Here is a 27,654-nt window from a genome sequence, read left to right on the forward strand (position 1 = left end):
TGGCTACTTATAGTGGGGCTAATGGTTAAAGGCCTATTCGGCCATGACCAGATCTGCTCCTCACACATGGTGCCTCACACTGACCTTAAGGAAACATTCCCAATACAAGCCTGTGAGATTGTTGTGAGGCGCAGATTCCAATTCTATTCGGCCATTCCCATTGCGGGTACAAGCTCCGGAGCCCGGGCCTCTCGTTAAACAACGGCTGGAAGACCTTTTGTCTTTTGTATTTTCAATGAATCTGTCCATTTTTTTAGTAAAGTTCAGTGAACCTGTCTCTCTTTTTGTTATTTCTGTTTTTTCTTTGAAGGGGCTACCGCAGAGAACAACAGAATAATTCATCAACCCTCAGTGATTGAAACACTGACGTGTTCAAAAATCACTGGGCGTCGTTGGGGGGTCGCAGTCATAACTCGCAGGTAATGTTTTCTCGGCTACGCAACGGGGCATCTGCCTAGCTGGAGCTGCAACTTGGGCCAACCCTAACCTAATTCGAGCAAGTCTGGTTGGGTTGGTCAGGTTGAGGGGCGCATCTAAGAATCTGAGAGTGAGGTCCACCATCCGTGATGCAGCGTCCATCCTTTACAGAGAAGCCGTGCACTAAATTAATAGCCTCGTAGGAAAATGAAGTCAGATTATCCAGTCAAGCCCAACACTCCACCTCTACGATGGCTGCTCGAAGTTTTCAAAATCAGCTTTTACAAGGCAGAAACACATTAAGAGAAAATTCAGGAAACATGGGGGCTGCTTGCTCTTCTTCTCTGTCCCTCTCACTCCCTCCCACTGATACTCTCTTGCCTTACAAACCAAAACCACACTTCCCCTTCAATTCTATCATTAATATCTTTCAGACCCAGCTGCAGAAACCCAGAAAAACAATGGTTCAGTCATCGCATTCTTCCCTATCTTCGTCTTCTTTTCCTCTGAAATGTGAAACTTTTGAAGAGAAAGAAACCCAAGATGAAGCTACTAGTATCAGACCCATGGCTTGCCTTCATAATATCAACCCAAAATTGCTTCAGCAATTAGTTTATGACGCTCTGGTGTGGAGTTCTCTCCATGGACTTGTTGTTGGAGACAGGAGCGTTCAGGTGCTTCTATTTCCTTATATGGATTTAAATGGAATTAATACATCTTTCATATTTTATCAGTTAAATTTATTCGATTCATTTTTTTTTCTTCATTGCTGATTGATTCGAAATGGAAGAAATATGTTTTCGTATGTTAGGCTTGTTGAGGTTATATCGCAATTAATCTTAATTAGCTGATCTTGATATTCATTATTTTACCATATGAACCAGTTATGTTTACATGTTTTAGTTGTTCAAGCAATACCTTATTTGCTATTTATTTCTTTTATTTTCCCCTTCCCTCCTAGTTTCATGTATCCAGTAATCCACATATTTATTTATTCAAGCTTTTTGATTCTGTTAGATCATGGTTGACCTGAATCCTGTAGTCTGTAGAAAAGGAAAACAAAAATATAACTATGAAAACTTGATTTAAGGTGAAGTAAATAGAATTGCCAGTCTTATATTTCATGTTGGTGATGGAATAGAAGAGGTCAGGAACAGTTCCGGGTGTAGGTATGGTACATGCTCCATTTGCTTTATTGCCCATGTCATTCCCTCGGAGTCATTGGCAACAAGCATGTGAGTTAGCTCCCCTCTTCAATGAGCTGGTAGATCGTGTGAGCTTAGATGGGAAATTCTTACAGGACTCACTGTCCAGGTTCTCTCTCTCTCACTAGTGTTTAATTCATTAGTTCTATATATAACTGAAATTGGTTGTTTTCCATATTTTATGGTTTTGACAAAAGTTATCATTATACTCTGGAACAATGGTCAAGTTGATCCTATTTGCCAATTAATAGTTTGTTGATCATGTGACATTGAGGGATTGGATGCAAGTCCTTTTCTGTTATTCCCTTTTTTTTTCTATGTCTTGTTCTGTGTTTGGATGCCTCTTTTCTCTTTTCTCGATCTCATGAGGCACGTTGGGAAACTTTTTGAGCCAGATATCATAAGGCTTGTGGTAGTCCATGTAATAATGACATTGATTATGTCTTGGTGTCAATAATTGTTGTCATTGCATTGTTAGAAAACCTGAAAGAGAACATATCCTTAAAGTTTACTACACAAATAAAGAGATAAATTTCCAAAAGGAACTTAATTCTGAAAGCATATTATGGTATTCAGGTATAGTAAAAAAAAAAAAGAAATACATGATGGGCGGTGTGTTCCCTAGATAAAATTCTCAAATGTAATTGCATTGTTTGACATGGTGAAAAAACGGACTGACCTTGCTACATGGATTATCATATGTTCAAGGCTCTAAATTGTGGTTGGAAAATTCTTCTGCTCCCGTGTTTGGTTGTCCATAGATTTCACAGGCTTTTCTTGGATTTTATTATGATAAATAGTTATGGAAATGTTTTGATATCTTCCCAAAGAAGTAATGTTGGATGTACTGAAGCCTGAAAGAAACACCGTCCTTCTGGACCTTGGGCCTTTTATCTGACCATGGTTACTGTTGTATTCTGGCATTGTCCAATAGAACATAGATGAAGAGTCTGAAGGATGTTACAGCACTGGTTTAGTTAATTAATTTTCAGGATATGTGGTAGTCTTATTCATCAAGGTTGGTTTTAAGAAATCATTATGTATATCTCTAACAAGGGAAGTATTCTTGCTAGCATTCAGGAGAACGCTGCATTCCAACTTGGAGACTATTGATTTAACAAGCTAACAGAAAAATGTTAGTGGGATGCAACACTTGTGGTTCAGATATTTAAGCTGTTTTATTTGTTTGAGTGGTCAGTCAGGTTATCTTTTTTGCTTTGACTTGTACTTTTTCTTATTCTTCTTTCCAATAAAATTTTAGCACTACTTTTTGTTTACTAGAAAGGAGACCCTTTGTTTTTTTTTTTTTTTGATGGGTAAAAGGGGACCCTTTGTCAAGAAACCCACTCCTTGAATATCCATTTTATCATTTTTCTTGTTTGTGTTTCCAAAATTTTCACACCATGTTCCCTATGTTTTTAATGGTTTTCCTTCATCATTTTTTTTTTGAAAAGGTAAGGTAATTTATTAAAATAAGAACCAGTACATAGGAGCCTAGGTCATTAGAGGCTGCCTAGATCCACCACAAATTACAGATACAATCAGTTCTGAGATCTAAACAACAGACTGAAATTCTGATTTTTAAACAACTCCGATGCCGACACCCAGGACAGAAGTTTACCCACAGCTATCTGCACCATTTCCTTTGAAGATTTAGCTTTGCCCTGAAAAATTCTGTTATTTCTTTCAATCCAGATAGTCCAAAGCACAGCAGCCGGGATACCTTTCTTGCTGAGACCCTCAATCTGCCAACACAATAGCAGATCCTTCACAGAAATTGGCATTACCCAGCTGATTTCCAAAGCTTGGAGAAAATGCCTCCAAATGTAGTTCGAGACTGGGCAATGTAAGGCCAGATGTTCAGTAGTTTCTACTACCCCACCACATAAGCCACATGACATATCCGAAATCTGAATGCCACATTTCACTAGATTAACTTTGGATAGACATTTATTTAAAGCCATTGTCCAGAGCAAAAACTTCACTTTAGAAGGACTGAATGAGCTCCAAATCTGCCTAGCCGGAAAGTTTTCTTGACATGAACTTATCAACTTACTGAACATAGACTTAACAGAAAACATGCCATCAGCTTCCCAGTTCCATCTCCAAGCATCCTCCATGTTTGGGTCAATCCTCTGGTTCTGGAGCAGGCCCAACAGAATTGCATACTCCTCAATTTCCCAATCAAAGAGGCGCTTCCTACAAGTTAGGTTCCAACTGAAAGAATTACCATCCACATTGAAATTCTCAGCCACCGAGGAGTCCTGATTTACAGAAATTTGATACAAGAGAGGAAAGGCATCTTTCAGACACACTTCAGAACACCAAGAGTCTTTCCAAATTTTGATTCTTTCCCCATTTCCCAAGTTGTAACCGATTCCTTCCTCAAATAAACTAGCGTTCTTCATTATATCTGTCCAAATGGAACTTATCCCTCTTGAAATAGGAGAATTGGATCTCCAATCACCCCAGTCCACTCCATATTTGTCCATAATCAGCTTTCTCCACCAAGCATTTTTTTTTATTTGCAAATCTCCAAAGCCATTTACACAGGAGTGCAGAATTGAATTTCTTCAATTTTCTTATTCCCAACCCTCCAACTTCCTTAGGAAGACACACTTGATTCCAGTTTACAACATGAACCTTCTTCTCCTTTTCCCAACCTCTCCAGAGAAAATTTTCCTATAGTTGCTCCACTCTGTTAGCCACTTTGGAAGAAATAGGAAATAGGGAGAGGTAGTAAGTAGGTAAATTAGAAAGAGTACTTTTAATCAAAATCACTCTCCCCCCAAAAGAAAGGTATTTAGCTTTCCAGGAAGCCAATTTCTTCTCCATTCTTTCAACCACTGGATTTCAAATCTGAGAGGAAGTATATTTAGCTCCCAGAGGGAGCCCCAAGTACTTGACCGAAAGATGGGCAGTCTGACAAGCCATAACTTCTGCACAAACTTCTAGGTTTGTAACAAGACCTACAGGGATAATCTGAGATTTACTCAAATTAACCTTACGGCCAGACACCACCTCAAACCAACTCAAAATTCCAAGCACCTCCTCCAGTTGATTAGGAGAAGCATCAACAAAGCATAAGGTGTCATCAGCAAATTGAAGAATATTGACTTTTTCTTTCCTCAGAGCAATTGCAAAGCCCTCCCAAAGCCCATTCTCAATAGCCTTCTTGCTGAAGAGAGATAAAATTTCCATGACACAAATGAAGAGTAGGGGAGAGAAAGGGTCACAAACCTTTTGAACTTCCAAAAAACCCTGTTGTTTGCCCGTTAATTAAGATGGAGAACTTAGGAGTCTTAACACAAACTCTGATCCAGTTTCTCCAAAGCTGCCCAAAATTCATTTTATTCAAGACCAGATCCAAGCAGTGCCAGTAAACATGATCATAAGCTTTTCCAATATCCAGTTTACACAGAACACCTGGGGTCCCCTCTCTTCTTTTGGACTCCAACATTCATTAGCAATGAGAACAGAGTCAACCATCTGTCTACCCGGGACAAAAGCACTTTGGTTACAAGAGATAACAACCAAAACCTTAGCCAAGAGTTGAAAACAGTCCTAGAAGTGGGAACTGTGTTTGAAACAAAGGAGACTAGCAAGAGAGATTAGAGAAGAAGAGAGAGCTGCGGCAAGGAGAGTTAGAGGATGAGTGTTTCGAACATAACATCCCTCTAACTCTTTAATACACTTTTATTAAGTTAATCTTTTAGTAATTACAAGAGAGGTCCTTAGTTGGACAAGAAATTACAAAAAAGGAACATAAAAGGGTATGGGCCCAGAATAAGGCCCATTACAGAGAAGAACATAGAGATAACATACAGTAACAGCCTATGGGCCATTCGGCCCATCTTCTCTACACTCCCCCTCAAGCTGAGCATAGATGTCAATCATGCCTAGCTTGCCAGTGTCATGATGAAGTCTTGCCTTGGAGATGCCTTTGGTGAGAAAGTTTGCCAATTGGCCTTCAGAGGTAACGAATGGAAGGCACACTTCTCCGGAGGAGACTCTTTCTCGGATAAAATGTCTATCAACTTCAATATGTTTGGTTCGATCATGTTGTACCGGGTTGTGAGCAATGTTGATGGCAGCCTGATTATCACAGTACAACATCATGGGTCTGTCATGATCAATCCCAAGTTCTTCCATTAAGGACCTTAGCCACAACAATTCCGAGACCCCATGTGCCATTACCAGCCACCAGACTGCAATATCCTGAAGTAGATCTTCTGTTATCCATATTTCCAGCCCAATCAGCATCAGTATAGGCTTCAAGCTTCAAGTGGTCATGCTTGGTAAATAGGATTCCTTTCCCTGGAGAGCCTTTCAGATAGCACAAAATCCGTTCTGCTGTTGCCATATGAGTATCTTTAGGAGCATGCATGAATTGGCCAATGCAACTGACAGCATACACAATGTCTGGTCTAGTCATACACATGTACAGGAGCTTCCCAAGAAGTCTCTGAAAAACCCTTGTGTCTTCCAACAGAGTTCCATCTGTAGCTGAAAGTTTGTGACTCATATCAATGGGAGTTGCAGTTGGTCTTGCACCCAGTTTTCCAGTTTCAGACAATAAATCAAGAACATATTTCCTTTGGGAAATAAGGATCCCATCCTTGGATCTGGCAACTTCTATGCCAAGGAAGTATCTCAACTCCCCCAGATCCTTAATCTCAAATTCTGTACGTAGGAAAGACTTAAGAGCCAGAATGCCTGAAACATCATCACCAGTCACTATAATGTCATCAACATACACAATGAGATACACTGCCAAGGATCTACTTCTCTTCACAAATAGAGTATGATCCGACTGTGTCTGAACATAGCCGAATCTAACAAGTGCAACTCTAAATCTCTCAAACCAGGCTCTAGGAGATTGTTTGAGACCATAAAGAGATTTCTTCAATCTGCATACCTTTCCTTGCATATCTTTCCCATACATCCCTGGGGGAAGGCACATGTAGACTTCCTCATGTAAGTCACCATTTAGGAATGCATTCTTTACATCCAACTGATAGAGAGGCCAATCAAAGTGAGATGCCAGAGATAAAAGAACCCTCACAGATGTCATCTTGGCAACAAGGGCAAAAGTCTCCAGGTAGTCAATTCCATATGTCTGTGTATACCCTTTTGTAACAAGCCTAGCCTTGTACCTCTCAATAGTTCCATTAGCCCTGTATTTAATGGTGAAAACCCACTTGCACCCAACCGGATCCTTCCCTTCAGGCAAATCCACCACCTCCCAAGTACCATTTGCATGTAGAGCATCCATTTCGGTTTCCATAGCATCTTTCCATTTTGGAATCCCAAGAGCTTCTGAGACAGACCTAGGAATGGGGTTAGAAGCAACAAAAGAGAGATAGGCAAAGTATGAAGGAGAAAGCAGGTCATAAGAAAGGTGTTTGGAAATGCAGTGTGCAGTACATTTCCGCTTCCCTTTCCTAACAGCAATGGGGACATCAAGGTCTGGAAAAGATGATTCTAAAGGAGTTGAAGTAGTACCTGTTATCTCATCTGTGATTGGGAATGTATGAGCTTCATCTGTTGTAAGGGAAACCACTTGCTCATTCCTGGATCTCTGTCTTTGATACACTTTGGGATTATGGATAGGGCGAGGGGGTAAAGAAATAGGGCCCCCTGGACAAGAGGTATGAAGTGCTTGATCCTCCTTTGACTCATTTGGTGAGGATACAAGTTTGTCAAGAGGCTCAACTGGGACAGGAAGAGGAAGAGCAAAAACTTGTCACAGACTCTCCCCCTGTGGACAAAGTCCATCCTGAGAGGAACTATAAAAAGGAGAAAGTTCATTAAAGGTAACATCCATAGAGACATGTCGGGTGCCAGTCTTTGGATCAAAACAGCAATAACCCTTTTGTGTGGGGGAGTAACCAAGGAAGATACATTTGTGGGCTTTCGGTTCAAACTTGTGTCTTTGCACACTTGGAATGTGAACATAGCAGGTACAACCAAACACACGAAGAGGAATTGGGAAGAGATCCTTGTCTGGATGAAGAAGACTGAAGGGGGATTTAAACCCTAGAACCCTGGAAGGCATACGGTTTATGAGATATGTAGCAGTAAGTACAGCATCACCCCAAAATCTTGTGGGAACATGTGAGGCAAACAAAAGGCTCCTTGCAACTTCAACAATATGTCTATTTTTCTTCTCAGCAACTCCATTTTGTTCAGGGGTTCTAACACAGGAGCTTTGATGAATAACCCCCATGTCCGAAAGATACAAGGATAAACTCTTCTCAAAGTATTCTTTTGCATTGTCAGATCTGAAAACCTTAATTCTGGTACCAAATTGAGTTAGAATAAGCTCATGAAATTGCCTCACAAGTCTTGGGACTTCATCCCGGGATTTCATTAAGTATATCTAGGTGAATCTAGAGAAGTCATCAATGAACAAGATAAAATATCTGTAACCCCCCATAGAGGATAAATGGTATGACCCCCACACATCAGAGTGCACAATATGAAAAAGAAAAGAGGATTTTTTATTGCTCACAGGGTAATTTTTTCTACAATGCTTTGACAACTGACAGGACTCACAATTGAGACTAGACACACTGACTTCCTTAAACAGTTTTGGAAACAAATGGCTTAAAGCAGAAAAAGGTAAATGACCCAACCGACAATGATTCAACATAATTTGACTAACGGACTCTGAAAAGGTAGAACCAAAAGCAACATTCTTGGGATGACCACAGCATTGGCCAGGGGTGTCGAGCAAGTATATTCCATTCGCTTCATGGCCACTCCCAATCACCTTCTGAGACTTCAGGTCCTGAAACACACAGTGAGAAGGGAAAAATGTTACACAATAATTCAATGATTTGGTTAGGCTATTTACAGATAACAAATTGGTATTTAATTTAGGCACATGAAGAGTGGAAGGTAAGAGTAAGGAGTCTGTAGCCTTGACAGTTCCCTTGCCGGAAATAGGGGCAAGAGAACCATCAGCTAAGGTGATTTTGTCACGGCCAGGAAGTAAGTCATATGAAACAAATAAAGTGGAAAGGTTGGTCATGTGATCAGAAGCACCTGAGTCTATGATCCAAGGGGTTTTGTGTTTACCTGAGGTGGATGCATGGTTAGCGGAAGCCCTTATACCTGAGTGAGCAAAGGCAATGGTGGATGAACTTCCAGAAGGGATGGATGATGAAGATGCACCTTCAAGCTGACTGATCATCCTTCCAAACTTCTCATATTCAGCTTTCATGGCTGCCAACTGTGCACTGGTAGATTCAACCTCTGTATCTGTGCCTGTGGCTGAATGTGCACTTCATGTCTTTTTACTATAATTCTTCTTCTGGAATCTGATAGGTACAAGATTGGGATGCAACTTCCAGCACTTGTCCTTTGAATGTTTCGGTTTCTTACAATATTCACACACCACTTCTTTCCTTCCTGAGCCACTGTGAGCTTCTGTAACCCCTTTGGGTTTAATTCCTATATTTGCAAAATGATCATTAATACCAACTCCTTGAACCTACACTTGCCTTCTACTTTCTTCACTGCTGACTAGAGTATAGGCTTGTGACAATGAAACATCTTCTTTGGACAAGATGTTTTGCTTTGTAATATCATATTCAGAATTCAGCCCTGTCAAGAACTCAAACACCCTATTCCGTTCAACCAATTTTCTGTATGTTTCAGCATCCTTAGGGGTATCCCAAGTCACGACCTCTATTAAATCAATCTTTTGCCATATAGTTTTTAAGATTGAGAAGTATGCTGCAAGTGACTTCTCCCCCTGTCTTAGATTTTTCACATCACTTCTCAGTTTGTAAGCTCTAGCAACATTCAGCTTTTGGGAATAAGTCTCTGCAACACTATCCCAGATCTCTTTAGCCGAATTCATCCACAGATAATGTTGACTGATCTATGGCTGCATTGAGTTCACAAGCCACCCAATCACAGTGTAGTTTTCTTGTATCCATTTCTCATAAGATGGATCATCCTCTGAAGGAGCTTTCTTGCTCCCAGAAATAAAACCCCATTTTCCCTTGCTACAAATATGGATTTTCACTGATTGTGACCAAGCTAAGTAATTGGTCCCATCAAGCTTGACTGTAGTTACAGCTAGCATAGAATCGGTTGGGGTTCCCAACATCTGCCCATATTCAGCAGTATTCTTGTTTTCAAAGTTTGAGAAATCCATCATGCAAAGTTCGGTGATAATTCTTTTCTTTTCTGTTTCAGCCTCCAAAAGACACCCAACAACCTCCAAACACAAGATATTTCTGATTCTAACAGTCGATGTCCCAAGATGAAGGCAAAAGAAATTCAGTCCTTGAGAGACCTTCTGTCGAACACTCAATGTGCAATACTTGACAGCACACTGTTTACTGTTTCATCCCTCAAAGTATAGGGTACTGTTTACTGTTTCAGCCTTCAAGAAGGGGCTGGAATGAAGATGAGACTAGTACCTCTTAGTTTTAACAGTCTCAGCAACTTCCCAACCCAATAATCAACCGAATAGGACCTCCAAAAACAACCCAGAGATTTCTGGGTAGGAGCAGTCCAGCAACAGTGGCCGAATGATGTAGTCTCAGTAGCAGTGATTCCAAGGGTATTTCGGCTACTTGACAGTCCAGAAAAGAGATAAAAACAACCCAGAAATCTCTGGATTAAGTCAGACCAGAGGATAGCCGAATAGTAGCACTGTTTTCAAGGAAACTTCGGCCCCTTTTAACAACCCAGAACAGTGAAAAATTAACCCAGAAACAACTGAGCAAAGACTTACAGTAAGAGAGTCTCTGGTTTGTACAATAAACCAGGCCGAACACTTGTCCTCTAGGATGACTTCGAAAAACCCTTTTCTCTGATTTTAAATTAGGTAAAGCAACTTGTTCTCTGATTCTTCCTGGCCACCGAACCCTTCTCCAAGTGTGTAGAAGCTTGGGAACCCTCCAATGACCTCCAAGAATCAGGCGGATGACTGTAAACTCTCAGCCCTAGAACCTCCTCATGTAGTTGGCTGGACTAGAACCACATGAGGGACATGCCAAGCAGTGGCCTGCTCTGATACCAAGTTGAAAACAGTCCTAGAAGTGGGGACTGTGTTTGAAACAAAGGAGACTAGCAAGAGAGATTAGAGAAGAAGAGAGAGCTGCGGCAAGGAGAGTTAGAGGATGAGTGTTTCGAACATAACATCCCTCTAACTCTCTAATACACTTTTATTAAGTTAATCTTTTAGTAATTACAAGAGAGGTCCTTAGTTGACAAGAAATTACAAAAAAGGAACATAAAAGAGTATGGGCCCAGAATAAGGCCCATTACAGAGAAGAACATAGAGATAACATACGGTAACAGCCTATGGGCCATTCGGCCCATCTTCTCTACACCAAGATTTTGTAGAAACTGTGCAAGAGACTAATGGGCCTGAAGTCCTTTATATTGACAACCACCTCAATTTTTGGAATAAGAATGATGAAAGTTGCATTCAGACTTCTCTGAAAGGAGACATTAGTGTGAAATGCCTGAAACGCCTGCATCAGATCACTCCTCACAATATCCCAACATTTTAAATAGAATAGATTAGAGAACCCATCAGGACCCGGTGATTTATCATTTTCTAGCTTCTTTACTGCACCCTTAATTTACTCTTCTGAGAATGGTCTCTCTAACCAGGTTTTCTGCTCTTCATTTAACTTATTAAATTGGAGCTCAGAGGGAAAAGGTCTCTGAACCCACTTCTCTTTATAAAGGTTCTCATAGAAAGAAGTAGCTACAGATTTGACTTCTGAACTAGACTCACCACACCTGTCCTCCCACACCAGCTTGCTGATTGAAGAGAACCTAGCACGAGCATTTGCCATTTTGTGAAAGAACTTTGTATTTTTATCCCCTCTTTAAGCCAAATGGATTTAGCTCTTTGTCTCCACTTCCTCTCTTCCTCAACTGCCATCTTATTATTATATGCTTTTTGCAATTGATCTCTTAAGTCTCAGATCTTCAGACAAGGGACCCACCTCTTCAGCTCTATCAATCTCTACAATGGTGCTCAACAAAGCCTTTTTATCAGTAACCCACTTCATATTCTTCTCCTTACTCTAAATTTTTAGTTTACCCATGACAGCCTTTAATTTTGATGCCATAACGAAAGAACTAGAGCCCTCCACTTGCAACTCATTCCATACAGAGCTGATTAAGGGGATAAGATTTTCCTTCTCAAACCATGCATTTTCAAACTTAAACGGGGATTTGACTCACGGAGACCACAAACAAGCTGAATAGGGCTATGGTCGGACACTGGTCTAGGAAGGGTAAGCTGTTTGAAATCAGGAAAGAATTCATCCCAGTTTGAAGAAACCAAGAATCTGTCCAGCCTAACCAGGATCGGGACAGATTGGTTATTGGTCCAAGTGAATCTATTCCCCTGAATTGGGACGTCCGTTAATTCTATACTGTTTATGAAGTCAGCAAACATGTTCATCGAACCAGTTCTTCTACCCCCTGTATTCTTCTCATCCACCGAAATAGTTGCATTAAAATCACCCCCAATTACCCAAGGACAGTTCTGAGGGTCTCTCAAATCTGATAATTCCGTCCAAAAAGCCACTCGAAAGTTAGCATCAACAGGACCATAAACGTTTGTGACTTGAATAAGTTTTCCATCTTGTAGTTTCAGTCTCAGAGTGATTGAGAAATTACCAATTCTGCAAGAAACCAAAGAACAGAAGGTAGGGTCCCAAAGGCTCACAATTCCACCAACACTCTCCAAGGCAGCCAAGGCCTTCCATCTGACCTGAGCCTCCCCACAAACACTTCGAATTGTAGCGGCATCAACCCACTCCAGCTTAGTTTCTTGGCGCAAGACAATCTTAGACTTCGATTGCTTCAAAGAATCACATACCATCATCCTCCTCATTCCCAACCCCAGTCCTCTAACATTCCAGGAAAGAATTTTCACTTCCATAAGAAAAAACTAAAGAAAAGGACCCACACTTCACATCTTCTTAGACTCCCTTGCAGCCCCTTCACTGCCCCCTGCCTTATCATTCAGACCCCAAGTTAATCTCATCATTTCTATGCTTCTCTTTGTTTTTAATCCCGCTTTTTCTGCTGCCAATTTTCCCCTCTTCATAAGCACTCTTTGTTCAATTCATTCCAAGAACTTAATAGTATCAGCTTCCATCCCCTCCATCGAAATTCCCAGGAAAGTCCCCAGCTCCAGAAGTTTCGATGCCACCCAAGAAGATTGATTAGTTTCAGACTTACTGTCCTTGCCTACCTCCCCGGCTGATGAATTTCTCCTTGTTTCCTAACAAGACTTCTCCGTTGCTTCTCCTCATTTGCTTGGGGCTTACACCACTATTTCCCAACTCTTTGGATTGATCAAGACAATTTCCTACATTCCTACTATGAATCTCGTTACCCACCACCACAATAGGGGTCGCCACCAACGAAGTCTCTTCCACTATCTCTTCCACTGGCACCAGAGGCAGCTCTTGACTTTGTTGCCGCCTGTTGTCCATCTCCCATGCACTTTTTGAAGTTCGGTGTAAACCACCCATGTGCAAAGAGATCATTAATGCGATTAAAATTTATAACAGGATTTTTTAGAGATTTCTTGATCAATATGATTTTATAGATGTTCCTTCCTTTAAATGTTCAGCTTCTGAACGGTTCCTGTGCTTCAATTATCTTATAGCATGTAAAGCTCTATGTCTTTTATCATACAAGCATCCCAGAGAGAGAGAGAGAGAGCAAGGTGTATTTTCTGTATTCTGTATTACCATACTAGGAATGTATAATTGTTTGTTTTGGGCTTGCTTGAAACACTGCACTTACTTTTCAGCTTTTTACCCAACTTATCATGTCCATGGATGCATTCATTTTTCTGTTTGTTCAGTGTATAATACATTCTTAATGTTGGTTCTCGTAAATCTTCCATTCCGTGTTTGGTCTATCTGTAGTTTGAAAGTGTGCTTGAGCTTGATTTCAAATTATTATCTCTTGTGACTTGGTAGATTGGAAACACTAATTAAATTATATTACTCTGACCTATCCTTGCATTGCAGAACTAAGAAAGTGGATGCCTTCACTCATAGACTTTTGGATATTCATTCAAAAATGTTAGGAATCAATAAAAAAGAGGTGATTTGTTGTATCTATAATATTCAGATAAGCTGAACTTACTGTTTGGGCTAATGGTAAGTGGGAAATTGGAACTTTACAATGTGAAAGAATCTGATCTTGTTTCAATTATTTTAATAGGAAATACGCTTGGGCTTACATCGATCAGATTATATGCTTGATGCTCAAACTAAACTACTATTACAAATAGAGCTCAACACTATTTCATCTTCATTCCCTGGTCTTAGCTGTCTTGTGAGCGAGCTTCACCGGTTAAGTAATTCTATCTTGACCTTAGAATGCATGGTGTTTCTCCAGTATTTTTTTTATTCTATTTTTTATTACAATAAATTTAAGAAAGTAGTCGAACAAGACTACGACCTATTTTAAGTGTTGATGAGAAAAAACAAACAAAGATAGAAGAGAAGAAGGAGAGGAGAAGAGAAGGAGAGGAGAAGGGGAACTCGAAGATAGAATTTTGGAAAGATAGTGAGTGAACTAGCAATTGCCGCCCCACTCCTTATAATTTATATCCATATCTAAATAAATGTAAAGGGCTGAATTACCCTTATTGCTTACATGGCAAAATAATAAAAGACAAATTAATAACATAAGTCTGAAATTACTACTAACTAACAAACTGAAAAAAACTAACATAACAACTAACTGAACGGACACAGTGGGGACCACATCAATGGGGTCCACATCAGTGTTCTCTACACTCCCCCTCTTGAGATGCAACCCTTTCTCTGATAAAATGTTGGTCTACTTCAATATGCTTAGTTCTGTCGTGTTGTACCAGATTATGAGCTATATTAATAGTAGTCTGATTATCACAGTAAGGGCTTCTCATAAGCAATACCCAACACCTCAAATAGGGATCTCAACCATAGGATTTCAGCCACACCATTAGCCATGGACCTATATTCAACTTCAACACTGGAACAAGAAACAATATTTTGTTTCTTACTCTTCCAGGAGACAAAATTACCTCCTACAAATGTACAATGTCCAGAGGTAAATCTTCTATCATCAACACACCCTGCCCAATCAGCACCTGTGTAAACTTCTATCTTCATGTGATCATTATTCTTGAATAAAACACCTCTGCTAGGGCACATTTTCAAATATGCCAATATCTTCTCAACTGCAAGTAGGTGAATAGTTCTAGGAGAGTGCATATACTGACTAACAACACTAACTGCATAACTGATGTCTGGTCGTGTGAGACAAAGATAGAGAAGTTTTCCAACTAGCCGTTGAAACATAGTTTTATCTTCAAGAGGCTCTCCACCTTCTACATTGATCTTGTGGTTCTGTTCAATAGGTGTGTTAGTAGGCTTAACACCCAACTTTCCAATTTCTTCTAACAAGTCAAGAACATACTTTCTTTGAGAAACAAAAATCCCATGCTTAGACCTAGCTAGCTCAATACTCAAAAAGTGTCGTAGCTCTCTCAAATCTTTTACCTCAAACTCTTGATGAAGGAGTTCCTTAAGAGTCTCAATTTCACTGTTATCATTCCCTACTACTACAATGTCATCCACATATGCAGCAAGCAAGGTTAAGGAAGAATCTACTTTCTTGATAAATAAGGTGTGGTTTGATTAGGCCTACACATAACCGAACTTTTCAAGGGTTTGTCTGAATCTATCAAACCAAGCTCTATGGGACTGCTTTAGTCCATACAAGGCTTTGTTCAGCCAGCAAACCTTCTTTCCTGTTTCTGCACCATAAAATCTAGGCGGTAACTGCATGTAAACCTCTTCTTGCAAGTTTCCATTAAGGAAGGCATTTTTACATCCATTTGAAACAAAAGGCCAAGTGTAACTGGCTGCAAGAGATAATAAGACTCTGATAGTTGTCATCTTTGCTACCGGTGCAAATATCTTCAAGTAGTCAATACCATATGTTTGAGTAAATCTCTTTGCACTAATCGGGCCTTATACTTTTCAATGGAACCATCAACATTATGTTTCACCGTAAACATTCATCTACATCCAACCGGTTTCTTTCCTTTGGACTGATCAACTATCTCCCAAGTATGGTTTCTGATAAGGGTATCCATTTCTGCCTTCATTGCATCTTTCCACTCAGGAACTGACAAGGCTTCCTGCACTGTTCTGGGTATCAGAATATCAATAACGGATGCAAGAAAGGACTTGTAAGAGGGGGATAGATGATCATAGGACAAGAATTGGGAAATGTAGTGGGCTGTGGATGTGGTGCAACGGCGTTCGCCTTTACGGACTGCAATGGGGAGGTCAAGGTCATCCAATGAAGGTGAGGACTCAACAATGGAAGGTATCACATCTATAATACCTGATAAAAGAACTGTGGTACCTGGATCTGGATCTGCAAAAGGAACTGGGGCCGGTCTTGACTGTTGATGACCAAAATCAACCTGCCTCCACCGGCTGTGATAGACTCTCAAATCCCGACACCTCTGACAATCCTCCCCATTACATCCCTCTTCACTTAATGGGATAGGTAAATGAACTTCTGATGGATCAATCTCAACCTCATTACTTTCCCCCTGAGGAGAAACCCTATGATAATAGGGTACATCATCAAGAAAGTGACATCCATAGAGACAAATTTCCTCCCAGAAGTAGATTCATAGCAGCAACCCCTTTTGAGTTTGTGCATAACCAAGGAAAATGCATTTTGAGGCCTTAGGATCAAATTTGGAACGATGAGGGCCAAGAATCTGAACAAAGCAAGTACAACCAAAGGTTTTAAAGGGAACGGTAAACAACTCTTTATCAGGATATAAAAGGGTAAAGGGAGGCTTCATGTCAAGAACCCGTGAATGAATCCAATTAATGAGATATACTGCTGTAAGAATAGCATCCCCCCAGAAACGTATAGGCACATTGGAGTTAAACATAATGCTTCTAGTCACCTCCAATATGTGTCTATTCTTTCTCTCAGCAACCCCATTTTTCTGTGGTGTATGAGGACAAGTATTCTGACGGATAATCCCATGGTCAAGGAGATAAGATGCTAATGGTTTTGCAAAGTATTCTTTCGCATTATCGGATCTAAAAATTTTGATTTTGACCCCAAACTATGTTAAAATCATCTGATGAAAGATTCGGGTCAATGCTGGAACCTCATCTCGTGAAAGCATAAGGTAAACCCAAGAAAAACGGGCATAATCATCAACAAATAGCAAGAAATATCTGTACCCCCCATAGCAGTGATATGATAAGGTCCCCAGACATTGGTATGCATAACTTCAAAAGGAATATTACTTCTTTTATTACTCGATGAATAGGTTGTTCTACAATGCTTTGCAAGCTCACAACTTTCACATTTCAAACAGGACATCTGAACTGACTCAAACAAACTAGGAAACAAACTCCTTAAAGCCTGAAAAGATAAATGACCCAATCAATTATGCCAAAGCATAACCTGACCAACAGATTGAGAAACAAATAACCTCCTAGCTTCACTATCTTCCCAATGAGAGTTCCCTCCAAGCAGATAGATTCTATTTGTCTCACGGCCAGTCCCAATCACCTTCCTTGTCTCCAAATCTTGTAAAACACATCGATCAGGGAAAAAAGTCACTGAACAATTCTGGTTTTTTGTATGGCTGCTAACTGAAAGCAAGTTAGTACTAAGTTTAGGAACATGCAAAACTGAAAATAAGGAAATGACATTAGACAACTTGATGTCTCCCTTGCTAGAAATAGGAACAAGAGAGCCATTAGCAATGGGCACTTGTCTCTACCGCAAGATAAATGATAGGTAGTAAACAGTGATGGCAAGCCAGTCATATGGTTAGATGCTCCTGAATCTTATATCCAATAATGTTCTGTATTATCTTTTTTTTTTTTTTGATTAATAACACTTTCATTAATCATCAGTAGAAAATGTTCTGTATTATCTGGAGCTGAAGCATGGTAAGCTGAGGCCCGATTACCTGAATGAGCAAAAACTGAGGTTGGAGGAGCTGATGGTGGCTGAGGAGATGGAGCTGAATTACCAACTTCATTTTCCAATTGAGTAAGAGCAGCTCGAACAACAGCTAGGGTGTCTAGAGGAGTGCCTCTTGTGCTCAATGAGTTTGTACTATCAGTGTTAGCAGCCATATTTTTTTTGATCAATAATAAATTCATTAATTCAGCAAGAAAATAATTACAAACAGGAAGACAAACACTCTTATCTTCCAAATACAACTTGAAACCTCAAGAAGAAAAGAAAAAGGAAAGATCGAAACAGTAAATTACAATTTAGCCCAAAACATTGAATCCCTTTCTACCCTTTGTTTAGCTAATCCATCAGCTAAAGAATTAGCTGATCTTTTAACCCACCTCATCTTCACTTCCATCTCCCTCACCGGCCACTTAAATTTTTTTCCTCTTATTACTGTAATTCCATAAGCCACTATTATCTTTATTCAGCCACCCTATCACCACCTCCGAGTCCCCATCAATTATGAGTTTTTTGATATTCATCTCCTTAGCTTTCTGGATTCCTTCCATAACCGCAGAGATCTCAGCTCTAAGGGAGTCACCCACTCCAATTGGGCTTGAGTACAAGGCATAAATGACCCCATTCTCATCCCTGAATACACCTCTAATCCTTGACTGTCCAGGGTTCCTCCTACTACTACCATCAAAGTTTAGTTTTAAGAATCCAACAAGTGGGGGGGGGGGGTCCAAGTTACACTCATTACTGATTTGGTCTGTGAATAGTTTGCAATTTCACCCCACTTCCTCAACATGTCATCCACTGTGTAGTCTGTGAATAGTACTAAGGATTTCAGCCATTGTACAACCCTAATATGAATTATAGCCCTCAGTTCTTCAGCCCTTCTCCCAACTTCTGAGAAAATCCTAGAATTTCTTTCTTCCCATAATGACCAACATACTACAGCCCTCAGTCCTCTCCACATAGTCCTTCCTCTTTTCACACGCCACTTGAAAAAAGAAGGGGAGAAAAGACTCTGCATGTCTGATGGAGGGTTCAAACTACACCCAAAGAGGGAAAAGGCCCACTCCCAAATTGAATTTGCAAATTGGCAAGACACCAGTCTCCTCCTCCGCTTCACAGAGAACGCACCAATGAGGTGGCAAGCAAGTATTGGGTCTTTTCTTTTGAAGCAAATCACTAGTGTTGATTCTTTCCAGATAGGCTTCCCACCAAAAACTACCAACCTCGGGAGGAATTGGTCTACACCAAACCTCATTAATTGCGAAAGGGGGGGTAACAGGATTGGTGGACTGGCTTAAAACTTTAAAGAAGGAAGCACAAGAAAAAAAGTTAGTGGGGGCAGGGGTCCAAATTCTAGAGTCCATCTTAGTGGGGTCTAAGAAGACATTATCAAGAAGTTCGAGGAGGCTTGAAATACTGTTGAGGTCTGAACCCCTCACAACCCTTCTCAGACCTAGGTTCCACCCAAGCCCAGAACTGGAAGAGGAAGGGGTGATGAAAGAAGATACTGGCTCATTTTTAAAATTCGAAAGAGCATACAAAGAAGGAAACTGGTCTTTTAGAGGTGCAGTCCCCACCCAAGTTTGTTCCCAAAATTTTATGGAGTTACCTGAACTCAAATCATACCTGATAAGAGGGGAGAAAACTGATAGCAGATCATGAATGGCTTTCCAAGGAGAGGTGCTTGTGGTCCTAGCTCTAATTAACAGCCACATTAGCATGCCCCTTTTTGTTCCTGAGTTTTGCTGAAACTATATGAGGATGTAACTTCCAATAGGTGTCTTTAGTATGTTTAGGTTTCTTGCAATGTTCACATACTAGGTCCCTCTTATCTTCCTTCTTCATATCCCTCTCCTTATCACCCCCAGACTTAGGTCTAACTGTTGCCAAGGCTGACTTGAAAGGCTGTTGTTGCAACATAACCTTTCTCCTAGTTTCTTCACTGTGAACTAGGGAATAGGCTTGTGATAGAGTCACACTATCTCTTGTCAACAACTACTGTCTCACAATATCATATTCAGAATTCAGACTAGCCAGGAACTCAAACACTCTATTAGTTTCAACCTGCTTTCTATAAGTTTGTGCATCCTTTTGGTTCTCCCATTCAATTGTTTCAAGGTGGTCAATTTTATGCCACAAGGATTTCAAGGTTGAAAAATAAACGAAGGCCTGTTTCTCTCATTGTTTGAGATTTTTAACCTCACATTTTAGCTCATAAGCCCTAGCAACATTAAGGGGTTGGGAGTAGGTTTCTTTCATAACATCCCATATTTTCTTAGCTATTTTTGCCCACAAGTAGTTTTGGCTGATATGTGGCTGCATAGAGTTACCCAATCATGTCGTCACCAAATAATTCTCCTGAACCCACTTAGCATAAGTGGGATCCTCCTTAGTTGGTTCCTTCACATCCCCCAACATATAGTTAAGTTTTCCTCTACCCCCAATGGCCATCATGGCTGACTGGGCCCATTCTAAGTAGTTTGATCCATCAAACTTAATAGTTGTAATTTGAAAAGTGTTCTCAGTCGTGTTACCTGAACCACCAGTCCCAAAAACACCTTCCTCTTGGTTCTTAAACTCCATTCCTGGTTAGGAGTTAATTAAAAGAAGACTTTTAAATCACTGTAATAGGAAATACTGTACCCAAAAACCGATAACAGCCGATCTAGGATGATGACTTAGATTCTGCAGTTACCCAGAAACAATTAACAGCTCTTCTGGACCTTCCAGAGAGCAAAAAACAAACTCAGATGAGAGAAGCAAGTCCAACTACTGTCCCGAAATCAATAATGGACCTGGATTTTAGATCTTCCTCTTAAAAACCCTAAAAACAGGTAAAAAAGGAGAGATTTTCCAGCCGCACCTCTCAGAATAATCAAAGATGATTTTTTTTTTTAAATATCAATCTCAATAAAAAAAGACTTCATGAAAACTGACTGCCAACTTATCTCTTACTGCTGCCGGCCTCAAGAAGAGAAAGAACTTGCCCAGAAAATTCTGATTGCTACCTTCAATCTTCAATCTTGATCAACAAATTGCTGTCGGCACCTTCAATCTTGATAAAAAAACTAATCACTTAATTCTTCTTTGATTCTTCCTGATTACCAAGAACACTCTCCAATCTTTAGACAGCTGCTAAAGACTTCTGGTGACCTCCAAGAATCAGCCAAAGGAATGATCTTTCTAGACTTCCAGCCCTAGATAATTCTCGTGTGGTTGGCTGAATTAGACCTACATGAGAAACCCTAGATCGAGTGCTCTGATACCAAGTAGTCGAACAAGACTACAACCTGTTTTAAGTGTTGATGAGAAAAACAAACAAAGATAGAAGAGAAGAGAAGGAGAGGAGAAGGGGAACTCGAAGATAGAATTCTGAAAAGAGAGTGAGTGAACTAGCAATTGCCGCCCCACTCCTTATAATTTATATTCATATCTAAATAAATGTAAAAGGGCTGAACTACCCTTATTGCTTACATGGCAAAATAATAAAAGACAAATTAATAACATAAGTCTGGAATAACTACTAACTAACAAACTGTAAAAAAACTAACATAACAACTAACTGTATGGACACAGTGGGGACCACATCAGTGTTCTCTACAAAGAATAAATTCAGGCTTAAATACTTGTAAAGAAAATCAAATTTGAAGTTCTTGTTTAGGCCAGTTTATTGGTTCTATTTGGTTTTTTTCTGTGCACATGGGGAAGAGTATCATATCTACATGGATATTGGACATTGCAAAAGTGGGTAAGATAGGGTAAGCAGCAATTATCTAATTAAAATCCATTCATTCTGCAGGTACTTACTTGATCACAATGGTAAGCACCTAGGTTTAGATCCCAAAAGGGTCCCTGGAAATGATGCTGTGAGTCAGTATGCTGAGGCATTGGCTAAAGCTTGGAATGAGTATAATAATTCAAGGTTGGAGTCAACAAATCGTGCTTTTTTTCCTTTGGTTTGTATTTGAGAAGTTTCTTTTGAGATTTTGCTGCCTTTGTCTATGATGAAGTGTTGCTAATTCTAAATACATCCATACAGGGCTTTTGTAATGATTGTGGTCCAAGCTGAAGAACGTAACATGTATGACCAACATTGGCTTTGTACCACATTGAAGGAGAGATATCCTTTTTATCTTTAGAGTTACCTCCTTTATGTGAAAAATATACTCTTCTTTTCTAAAATATTTATTGGTGAAATGGGATGTGCTCTGCTTTTCCTGAGTCCAAGATATGGATATAGAAATTGATAAGAATTCCCCCCTTTTTAAAATTCTTTGTTTACAGGCCCCTAATAGTTAAAAAGTTGTATAGTAATATTTGTCACAACATGCTTGATGTACATAGGCATACACTCACAGACACCTATGGAGGAATATTGTGGTCAATTATAGATTGTGGACCTTCTGGATCAACCACTTGTTGACTTCCCTGGTCCACACCATCTTTGTACCCAACCTTACATGGAGTAGTGACACAAGCTATCTGAAGCTTCGAATTTTTATTTTGGCCATGTGACAAGGAGGTTGAAACTGAAATTTGCCCCATGAATAAAGTGTGAAAAGAGCCATATGGATATTCTTGAGTTTTTTAAACTCCACTAAATGGCTCAAGAAGCAGACCTGACCTCTATATGCACATTTACAATATAAAGAAGAACATCCTAAGCAGTTAAAAAAATAATCAAGTTCATCTAGGATATAAATGGATCAGGTTGAATTTGGATAGGGTATACCTGAATCTGATCTGATAAGAATCTGGTATGTCCAAATTTGGTTCAATATCTGACAGATATTAGATCCAAATTTGATTTGTTTATATATCTGGATATTCGATTTGAATTGAATCTCAGTAGACCTGTATAAAACTAGCATAAATTTACAAAATAAAAAAATAAAAAAAGACACTATGTTGTAAATAGACAAATAAATTTAGCTATATACATACATATTATATAATTATATATAATAAAATCAGATCCTACCAGATTGTATCGAGAAATATCCAAATTGAATTTGATTAATAAACAGATCATATTATCAAATGATATCCTATCTGATTATTATTATATTAAAGATATCTGATGCCAATTCAAACGAATTTGGTTAAATCTGATCCATTCGCAACCCTATACGCAACATATGTTGAAGTTTCTGGATACTATACACTTTTACAAATAAGCAGAAGAGATTAAAAACTTGTTGCTTTTATAGGTTTTTTTTTTTTGATAAAACAGTTGAAGAGATGGATTCACAAGAAACTGGTGTTTATTCTATTTTTGTTAAATTTATCTTTTTCTTCCCTTATTGCCATGAAATTTCTGTTCTGTATTAACAGGATATTACTATTATCCTGGCTGGAGAGCTTAGAGGATAAGATCTACTAATGCCTTTTAGAATTAAATAAGAGAAGTCTCATACAAATTTCATGCATAAGTGTTTTCCTTGACTTTACAACACATATGATGTAACAACTATTCGCAGAACATTGGCAGAAATTGATGCAGAAGGGGAGCTTTTGCCAGATGGAACACTTCTTGTGTATGTGACTCATTTACCTTTTCTTTTTCAATTTTCTTCTGATTAATAATTTTATGTAGCTTTATAACAATTCATTTTCTTGTATTCAATTCTATAGTTGTCATTTTGTCTTGTAGGCCGTGTTTGGTTTGAAGGGAAAGGTAGGGAAACCCATAAAAGCCTTTTCCTTCAAACCAGAGACAGCTGTAACGTTTCTAATTTCTTCTTTTTGTCTGTGGTATTTCTCATATGTTTGACATTGACAACTTTAAAGCTTTATATTTGCAGAGGTGGCCAAGAAATTGCAGTCGTCTATTTCAGAGCTGGGTACACACCAAATGACTATCCTTCAGAATCAGTAAGAACCATTTCTCCATTGTTCTTCTACTTTGCTCTAATTAGAGTTTTTCCCCAGGAGAAAATGCTTTGCCTTGTAGATGTTGACATTGGCTATTGTTTCAGAGATGGCCTATATTGTAGTAAGAAATCTTACTACCAGATAGTAGGCCCCAAGCATGACTAACCAGTACATGTGGAAACACATGGGAGTAATATATCCTATTGGAATTCCCAGCTAGAGTATCTTCTATCATGAGAACTGATCTGATCTGACTACTCTAAGGTTATGATTGGCCACATTTTTTTTCCAAGTTATGCTTCTGCATGGAGGGAAAACATGCAACAGCTAGTACAAGGAACTGGATCTGGGTAACTGTTGGTGCATGGAATTTCCTAGGTGGGCCCAATAAAATTGTTCATCCCAGAGCTGTTGATCATTGTATGCTACTGCGGTAGACTGTCCTAGAGTACAATGAGCCTTAAATATTGTGCAATTTCCATCGTGGTGGTTGGCATGCTTATGTTCTTATTCATTAACTAGGAATGGAGAGCTAGGCTACTAGTGGAGCAATCCTCTGCTATCAAATGCCCTTCTATTTCCTACCATTTGGCTGGAACTAAGAAGATCCAACAAGAGCTGGCAAAACCCAATGTACTTGAAAGGTAACAGACCTGTATTTTCTTCTTTCATAATTCTTTATTCATTCAAGATGCAATTGAAGTTAATCTTCAGTTCTATATTGGGCTTTCTGTTTTATTAGTAACAAAGGGATTTATTAATAAAGAGAAGCAAACGAATACAAGCTCATCTGGGATCCAAAAGAGAAGGGAGTAGAACTAAACCAAGAGGAGACGAAAATGAGAAAAGAAAAGCAACAGTAGTTACAAGTAAGAAACACACCTTTACCCTGGGAGAGAAGTTCACCAATGCAACACAGTTCTCCCAACTCAACCCTAGCAACCATCTGTTTAGGAGTTAGTAGATCTAGGAGTCTTTTCTTTCTTTCTTTCTTTCTTTCTTTCTTTTTTCTTATGATGAATCGGATCTAGAGTCCATCCAAATGAGATGTTCAATCTAGACACTAGTTCTCTTGCCTCACTAATCAACTGCCTGAATCTCCAAGGCCATACTATATGATAGGTTCTCGTAATCTCATCCAACTAATATCAACCTGGAATCACATTCAACCTTAATGTTGTAATGAGCGATAGTGTGGGCGTTTTCTTCCTTATATTTTATATTTTAGATTTGTGTCTATAGTGGGCCTGAATTAGCTCTCTTATTTTTGTCTAAGTGTCCCATCACTAATCAGGGGCATATTAGTCTTTTTATGTATTATTAAACACATAATATAAATCCTGTTCTAGAGCCGAATGAGAACAAGTTGGCCACCCATTCACTCTCTTCTCTTCTCTCAGTTCTCTCTTCCTTTTACTCTAATCACCATTGCATGTCTGATAACATGGTATCAGAGCACTAAAGATCCAACCTCTACAAATTCCAAACTATTTGTTTCTTCTCCTCTTTCTCCTATCTTATTGTTATTTTTTTTGTTTCTTGTTGTTAGAATACTCAAATCAGCGGTATTTTGGTCATTTTGGTTTATCTGTTTGAGAGTGAAAGGTCTATTTTATCTAAGTTTAAGTTATGTGTCCCATCTTTCATGAGGGACAATATGGTATTTTTTGTAACTATTATTTGAAATAAATACAAGTGGGTCGGCTAGGTAGAATAATTTTTTCTTCTTTCTAGTCTGGCCGAACCCTTCTTCTTCTCTTCTCTTCTCTTCTCTTCTTCTTCTTCTTCTTCTTCTTCTTCTTCTTCTTCTTCGCCGCCAACCATTTCAGCTTTCCTCAATTTTTTGCTAGCCTGAGTGGAAGCTCGACAAGGGGCCAAAAAGGACTCGTTGTTTTGTGGTTCTGGAGGTGAGAATGCCTCCAGTCACTGTGGTGGTGGTCGTTGAAGTTGTGTACTAGACACCCTCTATTCAGTGATACGAAGATGGCTGTATGTGGACAGGTATGAACAATGCTGTTTTTTTTGCCCAAATAGGGGATTGTGAATGCTGTGTTTTGGTTCAATTTTTTTTGTTGTGGAGGTTTGGAGTGACTAGTATGCATTATTAGTCTTGTTCCTCTCTGTTTTGCCTCATATGTGTGCTGAAAGAAGTTTGTTTTCGACTGCTGAAGTTCACGACAACAGTGGTGTGGTGGTAGTTGTATTGTGTTGAATGGTGTATCTTCCTTGGCTACTCGAGGACTCAGAAAGGGTATAAGTGCTATAACCCTAAATTTCATAAGTCATTTGTGTGCTCTGATGTCACATTCTTTGAATCCGTCTCGTTTTTCTCAGATGCTGTGGTTTCTCCTTCCTCCGTAGTTTCTCTTCTCGTCCCTGTTGCGGATCCCCTTCCCGTGGCTCCTATTCCTGCTACAGATTCACATCCCATGCCAGTTACTACTGAGAGGCCGCCAATCACACAAGTGTATACCCACAGAAGTGCATTGGACCCTCCTCCAATTCAGCTATCGTCAATAGATCCTGTTACTGCTTCTCCCTCAGATCTTGATCTTCCTATTGCTCTGCGGAAAGGTAAACATACTTGTACTTCCCATCCTATTTCACACTATGTTTCAACTGCTCACCTTTCTGTTTCTCATCGCAACTTTATATCATTGCTCTCATCTGTTTCCATTCCCAAGACTGTCCAGGAAGCCTTTACCTCCCTAGGGTGGCGGCAAGCCATGGAAGAGGAACTCTCTGCTCTACGACACAATCACACGTGGGAACTCACTGCTCTTCCTCTTGGTAAGCATGCTATTGGGTGTAAGTGGGTCTACACAGTATCTTCCTGATGGCAGTGTAGAGCGATTGAAGGCCAGGTTAGTGGCCAAGGGCTATTCTCAGTTGTATGGTGTGGACTATATGGAGACATTTTCTCCTGTGGCTAAGATTGGTTCAGTTCGGGTGTTGATTTCATTAGCTGCTATGTATGATTGGCCTCTTGTACAACTTGACATAAAAAACGCCTTCCTACATGGTGATCTTATTGAGGAAGTATATATGGAGCAACCACCTGGGTTTGTTGCTCAGGGGGAGGATGGTAAGGTTTGTAGACTCAAAAAGGCAATTTATGGACTGAAACAATCTCCATGTGCTTGGTTTGGCAGGTTCAGTGAAGTGGTGAAAGACTTTGGGATGAAATAGTGTCAGGTAGACCATTCTGTGTTCATATCCGTGAATCATAAGATGGGAAAATCTTGCTAGTGGTGTATGTGGATGATATTGTCATAACTGGGAGTGACAGTAACATAATTGATAGGTTGATTAAATTCCTACAAGACCACTTTAATACGAAAGATTTGGGTAAGCTGAAGTATTTCCTGGGAATAGAGGTTGCAAGGTCAAAACATGGAATTAACTTATGTCAGAGAAAATATTTTCTTGACCTACTTGAAGAAACAAGGCTGTTAGGTGCAAACCAGCAGAGACTCCTATGGAACTCAATGCCAAGTTGAGTGTTGATGTAGGTGAAGAGTTTGATGATCCTGGAAGATACAGGAGGTTGGTGGGAAAGTTGAACTACCTGACCATTACCCGACCAGATATATCATTTGCTGTGAGTATGGTGAGTCAGTTTATGCAACATCCTCGGGTTCCTCATTGGGAAGCTGTTATGAGGATTGTTAGGTACCTGAAGGGTGCTCCAGGTTGTGGCTTGCTATACCGAAGTGGAGGGACCCCTGAGATAGTAGGGTACACAGATGTTGATTGGGCTGATTCTATATCAGACAGGAGATCAACTACAGGGTATTGTACCTTCCTTGGTGGCAATCTTGTAACTTGGAAGAGCAAGAAACAAACAGTGGTGGCAAGGAGTAGTGCGGAAGCTGAGTACAGGGATATGGCTCATACCACATGTGAACTAGTATGGTTGAAGAATTTGCTACATGAGATGGGGTTCTCAATTGATAAACCCATGAAACTATACTGTGATAACCAAGCTGCTGTTCACATCTCTTCCAATCCAGTCTTCCATTAGAGAACTAAGCACATTGAGGTTGATTGTCACTTCGTAAGAGAGAAAGTGATAAGTCGAGTGATAACCACATCTCATGTGAGCTCAGAAAATCAGTGGGCA

General features: G+C 39.7%; 1 protein-coding gene across 5 annotated transcripts in view; it reads left to right on the plus strand.

Annotated features, from left to right (window-relative positions):
* The first annotated feature begins 243 nt into the window (after positions 1-243).
* LOC148879403 (glutathione synthetase, chloroplastic-like) overlaps positions 244-27,654 on the plus strand; it is a 54,546-nt gene continuing 27,135 nt past the window's right edge. The window contains exons 1-9 of one of the 5 annotated variants that reach the window (XM_088960934.1): positions 244-1,091; positions 1,562-1,731; positions 13,658-13,733; positions 13,854-13,984; positions 21,457-21,579; positions 21,697-21,777; positions 23,114-23,194; positions 23,462-23,531; positions 24,054-24,175. In XM_088960934.1, the coding sequence (XP_088817060.1) occupies positions 669-1,091; positions 1,562-1,731; positions 13,658-13,733; positions 13,854-13,984; positions 21,457-21,579; positions 21,697-21,777; positions 23,114-23,194; positions 23,462-23,531; positions 24,054-24,175 (1,277 nt within the window). In that variant the 5' untranslated portion in view covers positions 244-668. Of the gene's footprint in view, positions 1,092-1,558; positions 1,732-13,657; positions 13,734-13,853; positions 13,985-21,456; positions 21,580-21,696; positions 21,778-23,113; positions 23,195-23,461; positions 23,532-24,053; positions 24,176-27,654 lie in introns of all 5 variants that reach the window. The other 4 variants (XM_088960933.1, XM_088960937.1, XM_088960935.1 and 1 more) reach the window with 4 other exon arrangements.

The sequence above is a fragment of the Nelumbo lutea genome, chromosome 1 (assembly GCF_056320005.1).
Source record: "Nelumbo lutea isolate HS-2025 chromosome 1, American lotus-T2T, whole genome shotgun sequence".
Taxonomy (NCBI): Eukaryota; Viridiplantae; Streptophyta; class Magnoliopsida; order Proteales; family Nelumbonaceae; genus Nelumbo; species Nelumbo lutea.